The sequence below is a fragment of the Typopeltis vanoorti genome, chromosome 1 (genome assembly GCF_054136105.1).
Source record: "Typopeltis vanoorti isolate ZY-2024b chromosome 1, IOZ_Tvanoo_1.0, whole genome shotgun sequence".
NCBI classification, from domain to species: Eukaryota; Metazoa; Arthropoda; class Arachnida; order Uropygi; family Thelyphonidae; genus Typopeltis; species Typopeltis vanoorti.
The window spans coordinates 59,203,858-59,217,269 of NC_143549.1; the positions used below are offsets into that span (position 1 = coordinate 59,203,858).

General features: G+C 35.7%; 1 protein-coding gene across 1 annotated transcript in view; it reads left to right on the forward strand.

The window, feature by feature from the left end:
• The window catches only part of LOC150110021 (ankyrin repeat and FYVE domain-containing protein 1), a 532,825-nt gene that overhangs the window by 290,443 nt on the left and 228,970 nt on the right, over nucleotides 1-13,412 (forward strand). The window contains 1 exon segment of the mRNA XM_090395273.1: nucleotides 9,551-9,719. Coding sequence (XP_090251399.1) covers nucleotides 9,551-9,719 — 169 coding nt within the window.

Genomic DNA, 13,412 nt, shown 5'->3' on the forward strand with positions numbered 1-13,412 from the left:
GTAACTTTGACTATAAACTTTCAAGAATGCATTCCTCAAAGTGTTTTGTTAAGCAAAAATACTTCATTTTTTTCTAAAGGTGAATCTTTGAAATTGTATTATCTTCGTTAAAATTTTGGCCTACATGAATGGCACAATGTATAGCAAAAAAAAAAGGTTTCTTCATGCCCCCAAAAAATTGAATATTATTATCCCCTTTCCCAGAAAACTTAAATTTTTAACCATTGCTATTCAGAAAAATTGACTGCAGAATTCAAAATTTCACAGAATAAAACTATTTAGGATTTATAACATGACATGCCGGCAGAGGTTTCAGCTATATCCTCGTGTTTATGCATGCTTGAAAAGCTTAGGACTATAGAGTATTGCTTTGCTCCCTTCAGGAAATCAAAAGGCATAATGGATTAATTAATTTTTTTAACTCTAAATCTTCTGAATGTAGTAACCTGGTGTTATATAATTGAACACATAATAGCTCATTTAAGATGACCACTCCATTAAGGCTTAATTGCTGGGAAGACATCATGTTGGAGTTTTAATGGAATATTTACAGAACTTTGAAATGATTAAAAGCTAATTTTAATGCTTCCAACATTTCGTCTGTCACTGAGACCTCTTCAGAGATTACAAATAACTTGTAACACACAAGACAAAGACAACACAATACTAAATTAAACTCATGGGCAACTCTAAAGTCCTATCCAGGTAGTGTTCCCTAGATAGGATATGCCCTAGGCTAGGATGGATGTAAAGTGGGACATCTGGCAATTATTGTTTCCCAGATTTTGGGAAGTTTTACATCAATATTTATTTAAATTTGGTTGATTTCTGAGTGCCGCCACAGATTTTAAAAACAGTCTTTCCTTTTTAAATTTACTATGATGGAGCATGGTTGTTTTCTTCCAGGAGATCCTGTGGATTGTATCCAATTCATGGTCTGCAAGGCCAGATTGACCATAGCTGTGATTGCAGAAGTATGATTTGTGTTCTTCTAAATGGATGGTCACTAATCTACTTGTCTGCTCAAAGTAAACCAGCTTGCAGGAACAGGTTATCAGGCACTGAGAGAGGAGTAAACTGATCTTTGGTAGAATGATAATGGTAGCCAGTTTCTGGTGGGGGCTTAAAAGCTATGTAGAGGTTGTACTTTTTTCATGACCGGCTATTTTTTTCTGATGTGCTACAGATGTAGTGGATGGTGATGGCATTTCTGAAATCCTCCTGAAGCAATGGCTGAGGAATGGGGGAGGAACTGATTATTTATTTTTTTAAATTCTGTAATTGCAGTATGAAATATCAGACAGTTTTCTCTTGTTTTGAATAACATTAGACTAGCATGTAGTGTAGAAACAATCTGGCTTGTGAACTTTTCTCAATCTCATATGTTCATATTGTCTTATTTTTTTTCTCAAATGGCCCATACATGGACCATTTTAGAAAAAAAATAAGACGATATACAAGAATTGTTTGAAAAGTTTGATAAATTTCCAATAGACGACAACACAATTCGTTCATTCATACCAGTGTCGGCACGTATCATCTTTTCATGTTTGCCATTTTTTACCGTGCTTGCATTTTTATAAAAATGGAGAAAAAAGAGTTTCGTGCAGTGATAAAAACACTTTTATTTGAAGAAGTGGATGGCTGCACAGATCAAAGCTGAATTAGATGCAGTTCATGAGGACTCTGCACAAGCATTAAAGACTTTTTATTTTTGGATAAATGAGTTTAAATGTGGTTGTAAGTGTATCTGAGATGAAGTGCTCTCTGGACACCTGACTGAGGTCACTACAAAGGAAATGATTGACAAAATCCATGGTATCATTATGGAAGACTGCTGAGTGAAAGTGTGTGAGATTGCTGAGATTGTAGCATATCTCAACTGAACGGGTGTATAATATCCTGCACGAAAAATTACGCATGAAAAAGCTGTGTATGCAATGGATGCCATGATTGTTGACTTCAATCAAAAACACATGCGAAAAGATATTTCAATGCAGCATTTGGCAATGTTTAATCGCAATTTGCAGGATTTTTTGTGTTGATTTGTGAACTGTAGGCGAAACTTGGATCTACCACTACACACCTGAGTCCAAGCAGCAGTCAAACACAGTGGACAATGCCTGGTGAAAGAGCACCAAAAAAAGTGAAGACTGTTTTGTCATTTAGGAAGGTGATGGCCACTGTTTTTTGGGATTCCCAAGGAATTATCATGATAGACTATTTGGAAAAGGGTAAGATAATAACAGTCTATTATGCGTCATTTTTGGACCATTTAAAAGAAAAAAAACTGAAGAAAAAAACAGCCAAGATCGGTGCACAAAAAAGTGCTTTTTCTTCAAGACAATGCATCGGCCATCGCAATGGCAAAATTGCACAAATTTAGGTTCGAATTGGTTCCACATCCACTGTATTCTCCAGACTTGGTCCCGTGTGACTTATTGTTCCCAAACTTAAAAATTTGGCTTGGTGGGAAAAAATTTTGTTTGAACAAGGATGTCATCAAGGCTGTCAATGACTATTTTGCACAGTTTGACAAATCCTAGTTTTAGATGGGATGAAAAAATTGGAAACTCACTGTACCAAATATGTAGACCTCAATGGGGACTCTGTCGAGAAATAAAGGTGATTTTTTCCAAAATAATGTGTTTAACTTATATTTTTACCTAACTTTTCAAACAAACCTCATAGCTAATTCCACAGGTAAAAATAAGGCAATATAACTAATTCCACAGGTAAAAATAAGGCAATATAACTAATTCCACTGGTATGGTTTCTTGTCTCCCCCCCCCTTCCACAGAAACATAGTTTATTTTCATCCCACAAAACAGGTAACCAACCACAGAAAACATGCAGTTAGTAGAATATGCTTTCCTCATGGCTTTTATTTCAACCATAACTCCAAAACAATAGTATACATTGCTGGTTTTTTGAAGGGTCATTGTGCTTAGCTTCATGGGAGAATGAGCATAATCTTGGATAATGGTCTAAAGGACATTTTATTTTTTAAGATGTCCCATTTACAATTTATGCTGTTGTCCTCAGAAAATAAATTCTCTGTTGTTTGTCATCACTTGATATAGTGCAGACTTGATGCTTAAGTTCTGCTGATACCCTGTTTCAAGAGCAATAATTTGCATGTGAATATTTGTTGGTGTGAATTTCTTGTAGTGACTGATTAAAACCAAATCCTCTAATGGTGTAAGGAATTTGACTTCTTCCATTTCATGGGCAGAGTTTATCTTTAGATATGCATGTTGGATAGATGATGGTTCACAAAGGTATAGTTCTTGTGTTACTAGCCATACTCTGAAAATGTCACCCACTTATGTTATTTCTTTGGATTATTTAGTGTGTTTTCTGTGTACCGTTCTGTTCAATTTTCCAAGTACAAGCTGGGTTGGCTGAATGGATAATGTCTCCATCTTCCATTCAACAGAATGCATATTCAAATTCCAGTTAAATGTTGTGAATGCAGTTCATTGGTGGATTTTTATCTCTCACTATGAGGCCACCATCTTACTTATTGGATGTCTGAAATAGTTGAAAAAGTAACATTTGATCTCTAGAACAGGGTTCCCAAATTATCTAACCCATACCTTTCACAGTACTAATGATTAATAGGGTTACTGAGTTTGCAAACAGGGTTATCCTATACAAATCAGTTCCCACACATGAAATCTCACAATTGGAATAGACGTATATTCTTCAAAATGCAAGTGAGATGTTACATGTGTATCAGCATACATAAGCAATATCATAGGCAGACTTCCATCTAAGGTAGTCTCTATGCAAGCAGAAAGACTAAACTGGAGGAGAAAAAATATTGAATGGCAGGGAAAGAGGGGCATGCTATGCCAATTTCTTGTTGCACGATAAGCATCTACCTTCTATTATGTTTATTAGATATGAATGCAATGTATTTTCTAAAAGATTTCTGTATTAACATTAAATCACACACATACAAAAGTAGATTCCTTGCCATTGTGGAAAAGATATTGCCATACTGAAGATGTGGCTAAAGTGATATGCATATAGATTGTAAGTGATGTATATTGATAGCAATGATTTTTATTTCAGGCCAAACCATTTACACATATTATCAAGAAGAAAGGAAAACTTAGCAATGTGTGAAGAACCAGAAGATTAGGTAATTATTGATTTGGTAATTATTAATCCCATCATACATGGTGAAAATGGAATGCTTACTACTACAGGACAGAAGTGCTTAGATCATCCTTCGAGAATACTCCCGTGGTCAGCATGCTGCAAATCTAATAATGCGATATCAGATTTTTGTAATTCTAGGCTCAAGACTACTCTAAACTCCAGTGATATCAAGAATATATAGATCCATCAAGGTTCACAAACTGGGTATACTAATTACTCATAATTGATAGTGGAGATTCTCTGATATATAACTTGTGTAGCCTGCTGAAACAAGTTGTATGAAACTCTACACTAGCAAAAACACTTGTACATACAAAATGAGGAATATAGCATTGCATATATTACTATGCCTCAACATTACAGTTTGTTTTTTTACAAGATAAAAATTATCTTATACAAGTTACTGCAGTTTTTTTATTGAATGACCAGAAATTCTTTATATTGATAGTCAGTTTTTTACTCCTACATATCCTCATCAAATTCCTGATGTATGCTCAGGATGCACAGTGTGTTATGATAGTACTATTTAAAAAAGTAACATCATTACTTCCTCTGGTAATTTTCTTTCAAATTAATCTGTTATCTGTCAAGACTAAATATTATCAGATCATATATTTCTCTCTTCTAAGAATTTTTACTGTGTCAATCCAAACCTAGATCTTGGTCTTTTTCCTACCATCCTAGCAAAAACACTAGTTTTTCTAACCTTTCCTCTCCCATTCTTTTAAATGATATTGACTGCTAACACCTTCTGGAATGCTAAAAATAACAAGTTCTTGCCTAAGTGCATCCTAATTTTTCATAATATTCTGCCACTGTACCATCTCTTCCCTAACCTTTCTCATAACTCATCTGTAGTCTACAGTCTTTGATCAAGTGTTTTATTTTTAAATTTGTAATCCAGCTCCCAGATTTATAAGTTCAAAGCAATTTTAGTACTTTCTTGTATGCAGCTAGTTTAGTGTTTTGACTAATTTCTCTCTTATTCCATAAATTTTTTCAGCTAATTTCTTGCCATACCAGCTTTCTTAATTCTATTGTCTATTTCTATATTTAATTTGCAATCTTCATTAAAAATTGTGCCTAAATAGCTGAAATGTTTATTTGTTCTATAGGTCCAATTCAAGATGCAATTTGTTTTCTGCCCTGTTTTCAGTGTGTTTGTCTTTTTATTGCTGATTTTCATGCCAAATTTATTGCAGCAGTTTTTTAGTTTAGTAAGAAAATCCTGAAGACGTACTGGATTTATTAGAAGTGTAATATTACCTGCATGAAATAAAGAGCAAAGATTAAGATATTCGATTTTGATATCATGTTTAACATCACTTTCCTTTATAATGTGAGCTATATAGATGATGAATAACAGTGGAGATAATGTGCATCCTTGTCTCATACTTGATTTAACATCAAACCATCTTCCTTTACTTCCTTCAATTCTAACTGCTGATTTACATCTGAGATATAGATGAAAGTCCCATTCACACCATTATAACTCTAGCATTTTGAACAGCATTTCTCTTGGCAACTTGTCATATGACTTTTCTTGACCTACAAAACTTAAATACAGATCATTGTAATATTCTTTGATTTCTGAACTTTTTATCTTAAAGAAGTGATAATCGGATCGTGACAACCTCTCTTTGGCCAGAATCTGTATTCTTCTCTATTTCACAATTTCTCTTATCCATTTCTCGAGTATACTCACATAAATCTTACTTGGAATGTTCAGTAGGAAAACAAATTCCTCTGTAATTCTCACATTGTTTTATTTATTTGTTATAATTTTTTTTTATGTAGATGGGTACTCCGAGAGCTCTGCTCCAATAGCCCACTGTAAAATTTTATATCTTAGCCTTTCTGGGCGAATATAATCTACTTCAGCTGTCCTTCTACATTTCAGGTTTTTGTCATCTTTTCTTACATCATGTTTCGATATGTATTTCTGATTGCAATCCTGTTGAGTGCTTTCTACCACTGTGCTGTCACTGCTTGTTTTATTTAGCAGTCTTTCAAAATAATTATGCCAGGCATGTTGATTATCTACCTCCTGAATTTTAGTACCAAAAACTGAGGGGGGTGGGCAAGAATTAGCTTCCTTATTTATCTAACAGATAAGCTTAGGTGTTGATGGTTATTCATGACTTATTTTTCATGGTATTAACAACACTACAAACACTTTTAACAACAAAGATGTTTTATTAACGCTTATATTTCGCTGATTTTCAACTCAGCATCATCAGAGCACAACACACATGTAAACGCGACATTGAGTGAGTGAAACAATATAATTGTAAAAGACAAAAGATCTAAAGTCCTATTTTTTGGCGCCCTCTAACGAGAAAAAAAAAAAAAACCTACACACACAGGAAGATACCTACATAAACAATCACATCATCCAGTCCAACAGTATGGCATTTTAAAAACACTTACACACACAGAGCCAGAGCCATTTGTTCCAACGATACAGCTCTGACCACTGAACTCCAATACCTGCACCATACGTTTTTAGCCAACGGCTACAGTCCCTACAAAATAGATAAAATACTACATAGGCCCATTACTCTGCCCTCCCCTAATACATAAGAATACAACATGACCATTTCTATTCCCTATATCAGAGGTACATTGGAAAAGATAGCCAAAGTATTGTTGAAACATGACCTTTGCACCACTTTCAAACCTCATGTCAAGCTGGCAACTCTGATCCGCTCGCCTAAGGATAAACTTCACCCTTTAGCACACCCAGGAGTATATGAAGTTCTGTGTGACTGTGACTTGGCCTATCATGGGCAAACAGGAAGATCAGTGAACATCCACCTGGAAGAACATGAAAGATACATTCGCTACTATTACTATGGCAAGTCGGGACTGGCAGACCACGCTTTGGACACTCCTTCACACAGGATTAGATGGAGGAAAACGAATGTGCTATTTAGGAGTCATTATAGATCTGAAAGATTATTTTTTGAGTCAGCAATGGCTTTGAAGAATTCTCCCAACCTTCCAACCTTAACAAATATGGTTGCATTAATTTGCCAAAAATTTGGAGACGGTTATCCTAAGAAAAACTCCTGGATAACTGCGTTTTTTTTTTTTTTTTCTCGTTAGAGGGTGCCAAAAAATAGGACTTTAGACCTTTTGTCTTTTACAATTATATTGTTTTCACTCACTCACTGTCACGTTTACATGTGTGTTGTGCTCTGATGATGCTGAGTTGAAAATCAGTGAAATATAAGCATTAATAAAACATCTTTGTTGTTAAAAGTGTTTGTAGTGTTATTAATACCGTGAAAAATAAGTCATGAATAGCTTCCTTATATTCAAATAAAGGTTGCTTAAATATGAAAGCCAGATTGATCTGCACTTAATGTGGTGCACCTTGTTAGTAGGTATCCACTGTGTGCTGAACAATCTCATATACAGTATATTTCATGACAGCTGGAGCTTTGCTTAGTTAAACAAGACATTTACTTTTTTTTTTTTCAAGGAACCAAGGTGACCAGTAAAAAGTCATTTGCCGGAACAAACTCAACATTAAATCTAGGGTGGGGGGGCTGAAAAGTTCTGATAAGCACCTAGAACAAAAATTGTATTAAAGCAACTGATATAACCACAACAAAGAACAAAAAACCGGGCATCCTGAGACAACAGATCTTTTCAGATCAGGAAGACCTTCTACAGTGATCACACCTGAAAACATCAATGCAGTGCAGTGCATGCCATGATCCTTGATGATAGATGAATACCAGCCAAAGATATTGCAAAGACGCTGGAGATATCCATTGGAATGAATTGGAGATCATTATCCACCATCTGGACATGCAGAAGCTCTCGGCGAAGTGGGTCCCCCATATGTTTGAATGCTGACCAAAAGAGAGAAAGTGTGCTGTCGTCTCAAGGGATTTTGCCATTTTGAGAAATGAGGTACACATTTTTTGGCTCATATTGTGACTGTTAATGAAACATGGCTTCATCACTATGACCCAGAGATTAAACAACAGTCAATGGAGTGAAGACATTGAATGTGACAGTATTGGAGTTTGATTAGACTAATTTGGAGGGAAATTATTGATAGGAGATTGATATTAATGTAAACTTAATAATGTAATATTAATAAACTTAATGTATTTATTTATTTATTTATTAAACTTCATACTGAGGGTGTAGTATTACACTTATAAATCTTACTAGGCCGAAGCCTTTACAAGAAATCACCCAATTTCATCACGAGATATCCTAACATCCATGGTGCTGCCATCATATGCTGATGGCAGCACCAAGTCACCAGTCACCACCTGCAGAGCACGCAGAGACAGAATTTTAAAATCTCCATGTGACAGTCCTAATAAAGAGAGGTAACTAGCAGAGCACTAAACCCCACAAAAAGAAATAGTAGCACTGGTAAAGTGAGGAGTTGTCCCAAACCCTCTTGTATTAGTCTTACTAGGTCTTGGTTCTGCTTGTAGTATTGAACCCTGTTAAGATTGCTAGAGGTGAGTGGGCACCCAGTACTCATTACCTGGGAATCAATAATCCATACTACTTTTTCTTTCTTTATTATCAAATCTGGTTTCCTTATGCCTACCTCTGTACTGAAGTGATGTTCTACCATGGTCTCTCAACCTTTTATTAAACCATTATTTAATATGGACACCACAGCATCATGCCTCCGTACACGGATTCCATGCGTTCTAAAACAACACTGAGAGATGTGAGATAGAGTTTCACTGTAGTGGCAGCCAGCCCTACAGTTAATGTCATCTCTACCGCAGCGAGCTGTAGTAGAGAATTAATGCCACCATGGGGAGGGCATGAATTCTAGTTTTAGCAAGGTCTACATACTCATATTCTGGTAGTAATCTGATACCGTCCCTAATCCACTGATGTTGAGGGGAGCACCTTGTAAGATTACAAAGAGAAGCGCCATGAAGTAGAGATGCCCATCTCTTATGCTCTGCCGATGCTGTCACTATCTGGGAATCCTAGTACTTGGTCCAACCCCTAGTGCATCTGTAATCATCTTGAATAATAGAACTGTGGAAAGCCTACCAGCAGATGGGCGAGGAGGAAGCTTCAAGCTTTGTTAATCGGGCAGTTGTGGAATCAACAACCAGTGGAGAGATGGAATACCGAACCCTCCATCCTACACTCTAGCATGAAAATATAAGCAAGAGGTAGGTAATATTAATAGACTTAATAATGTAAATCATGTAGTCTGTCATAGTAGCCCGAATTGAATGCCCCTTGAGGGCACATATCAGTAAATTAATGATGATATTCAAATAAATATAATAATGTAATCACTTTTTAAGTTGATTTTCTTTTCATAATCTTTATTGTGTTTAATGATTATAATATTTTGAAAATTGATATTTTCTAGAACCAGAGAAAATGATACACCTTTACAGTTAGCAGTTAAACGGCATTTACCTGCTGTGGTAGAAGCTCTTTGTATTAGAGGTGCAGATCTTAATGTCTTAGATGATGATGGTAATAGTCCCTTGTGGTTAGCATTAGAAAGTGGACAAGAAGATGTTGCTTCCATTTTGGTATGCAATTCATTTAACATTTTAGTTTTTTTATATTTACTTGGCTCTTAATTCAGTTTTCCTGATACTTCATAGTACATGTTGTATTGGGTGTTTTTTCATGATGCTATACTCTTTAGTGGAAAATTAAAAAAGGAGGAATTTAAATTTAATATATTTTGAGCAAATGGGTATATTTTCATCTTATAATCTCATGCATGTACATGCTGTGTGAAAGTACAGAATATCTCAGGCAATTATTTCCTTCACAAAGGTTAAAAATTTCAGCCTTGCAATCGTTTTTTTTTTTTTTTTTTGCTAACATCTGCTAAAGTTGAAGTTCATGCAAAAGTACAGTATTATAATAATCCCTTGCCATTCCTCTATTTTTCTATTATTTGGATTTGGTGCGAGTCAGTTAGAGAAATAGTTGCTGCAAGAGAAAATGACTGAAGTGAATGTAAGACTCAAGGAAACAAGTGTTGCAAAAGAGCAGGAGAGTAAGATAGGCAAATTTGTGAATAGAGAGATGAGTAGCACTAGTGAAGAGAATGAGAGCAAAGAAACACAGAGGTAGAAGGAAAATGCTGTATGAGAAGTGTAGCTGATGGTTTCAGGAGTAGTTGTGTGAATGCACAAGGAAGGATTAAGATAGTCCAGGATGTGGAGTGATATTTAGGTCGGGAGAGGTGTAATATTAGTGATGATAGACAGGAATGGATGTGGGGAGGCATGGAGTCAGGGGACTTGTTATAGAAATAGAAATGAGCTAGTGTGTATATTTACAAATGCTGGAAGTATTTGAAACGAGGAGAAAGAAATTGTAGCATTGATAGTTCATTTGCCCAAAAGCTATTGGAATAAGTAAGACATGGTTGAACAAGGATGACATGCTGACAGGAATAGAGATGAATATGTAGACTTTCATGAAAGCAGAAATTGAGGAGGATTGCTATTGATGATGGCAGATTAGTTGTACCTATCTAGGGTGGAGATACTGACAGTGGTTTTGAAGCAGTATGGTGTGAAGTGGAGGCAGATAGGATGAAATATTTATTAGGGTGTTGCTATAGACCTGGTAATGTGGAAGAGAGTGAAAAGGCATTGCTTAACAAATTGGTCTTGCTGAAAATAAAAAGGTGATCATCATGAGCAATTTCAGTTATAGTGATATAGACTGGAATGAATCCCCGTGTTGGAGTAGGTAGTAGAAAAATGGAGACTCAGTCCCTGGGGGGGGTATAACTGAGTTCCCCTTTGGAAGTTGGGCAAAGGGGCTAATCATCCCCCTCTGTAAAGTAAAAATTATCTGATTATGGAAACTGGAAACTGCAAATGTGGATGAACAAATGCCCCTGGCAACAGACTGACTTGTGAGACCCCAGAAGATGGTTATCTAGCCTGGTCTGATGGGGATAACATATATATATATATGACACACCAAGGGGAAAGCCTTTCAGAATCCTTGTTGTTTAAAGAGTCACGTATGAAGCCACAAAAAATTTTAGATTGGTCATGGCATGTCAGAACATTGAACCAGGTAGGAAAAACTAGGCAGGTACCAAATGAAATAGACAATTACAAGTTAGACATTTTAGACATCAGCAAACTCAGATGGATTGGTTTTGGTAGACTTATAACCAAAGACAACAAAGAGAAGCATGTAAAAGGAGTTATGCTAATATTGAACCCAAAAGTAACCAAAATGCCTGATGGAATGGGAACCAATAAACGAGAGAATTATAAAAGACAGTTTCTATCCCATATTTATCAAACTTTCTGTTGTGCAGGTTTAAGCATCTTCTAATAATGCAGATGAAGAAATGAAAGAATGCTTTTATGAACAACTCCAAAAGGTAATAAATTCTATTCCAAAACACGATATAATAATACTCATTGGCAGCCTTAATGCAAAAGTGGGTAAAAGGTCATGTGTAGAAGAAAACTACTTTGGTTTTGAGGCTTGTGGAGACCAAACTGAAAATAGCATGATGTTTGTATCCTTTTGTGAAATGAACAGCTTTGTCATAGGAGGAAAGTAAATTTAAATGAAGCATAAAGGAATACATAAATTGACTTAGATCATGCTGGAAGGCAGTACAAGAAACCAAATTGACTATGTTGCGAGAGTCAAACATGGTGAAGATGTTGGTTCTGACCACTTCTTGTTAGTGACGAAGTTGAAATTAGAACTTCAAAGTGTATTAAGAAAGAAAAGAAGTTCAAGAACTGTATTTGATATTGAAATATTAAAAATTAAAGAAATAAGAGAAAAGTTTGCTTTGGAGATAAATAACAGATTCAATATATTAGAAATAGAGGAAAATCAAGATGTAACAGTAGAAAACAACAAAGTAGAAGAATATTGGGAAAACCAGGAATACCTACAATGAAGTTATTGCAGATGTAATCAGTAAATGAAGAAAAAAGAAAAATAAAGAATGGTTAACTGCAGAAACTTGGAAGATCATTGAAGAGAGAAAAAAGATTAAATCATTAATGAACCACACAGATTCAGAACTTCAGAATTATATAAGGTATAAAGCAATAGTTATAATGAACTAAATAAAAATGTAAAGAGAGCTGTAAGAGCTGACAAGAAAAAATATATTGATGAATTAGCAAAAAAAAAAAGCACAACATGCTGCAGAAAATGGACAAATTAAACAACTTTATCAGATTATAAAATTAATCATTGGTAACAGAAATACACCCCCTTCCTTCATTAGAGACAAAGAAGAAAAGTTATTCGTGATTGGCTCTTAAATCAAAGCAAAATGGATAAAATATTTCAATAAAACTTTAAATGTAAAGGTAGATACAGGGTCTCAATTGGGGAACGAAGAAAAAATAAAGAATGGTTAACTGCAGAAATTTGGAAGATCATTGAAGAGAGAAAAAAGATTAAATCATTAATGAACAATGTAAAATTCGATTCTGCAAACGTTCCTGTAATTTAGCATTGATTTTTACAGAGGTCGTTCACATTGTAAATAATTCTAGACTACTCATTGCTGAAAAATTTGTAAACCCATGTGGGGATCTGAAAATGCAACAAAGCAAAAATGCTTGTAAATTGTAAGTTAAATTAGTTGTTAAGATTGTGCACTTTATTTAAGCCTCAGACCAAAATTGTATAGATTACCTATTTTTTGAAGTGTTTATGCCCCAAGCAAAAGGAATTACAAAGGATTATGTATGTGAAAGTGAACAATGGTTTGAAGGTCATGGCTGCTGATGTCAGAATGTTCGCAGGATATTTAGGGGTCTCTGACCCTGAAAGAAGGAACTCTTGCCACCCTGCAATGAAGGTCACGATGACTGATGTCGGCGTGCACGTGGGACGTTCGGGGGTGGGGTCTCCAACCCTAAAACATGTAACTGAAGAGAGGAGTATATAGGGGGCCTTAAGAGGCTCTAGCTGGCTCTCTCATTTTCGCATTCTTCTTGGGACAGTTCACGGACCTGACTAGAGTTCGTCGAATGTGCCCGTGGCTACAGGGAGCTACGAAGGAATTTTCATGATGAATTGCAGTTAGGAGTTTGCTCAGTGCATCGGACGTAGGGTGACTTTGACTCGATCCAGTGCCATTGGCAAATGGGAATCACTCTTCCCACAAGTGAACCCACGAAAAGACGACCATCAAGCAGCGTACAAAGAAGGCCTGCATAGAAGAACAAATTGGACAGCCTGCAGAAACAGGGTAGGACCGT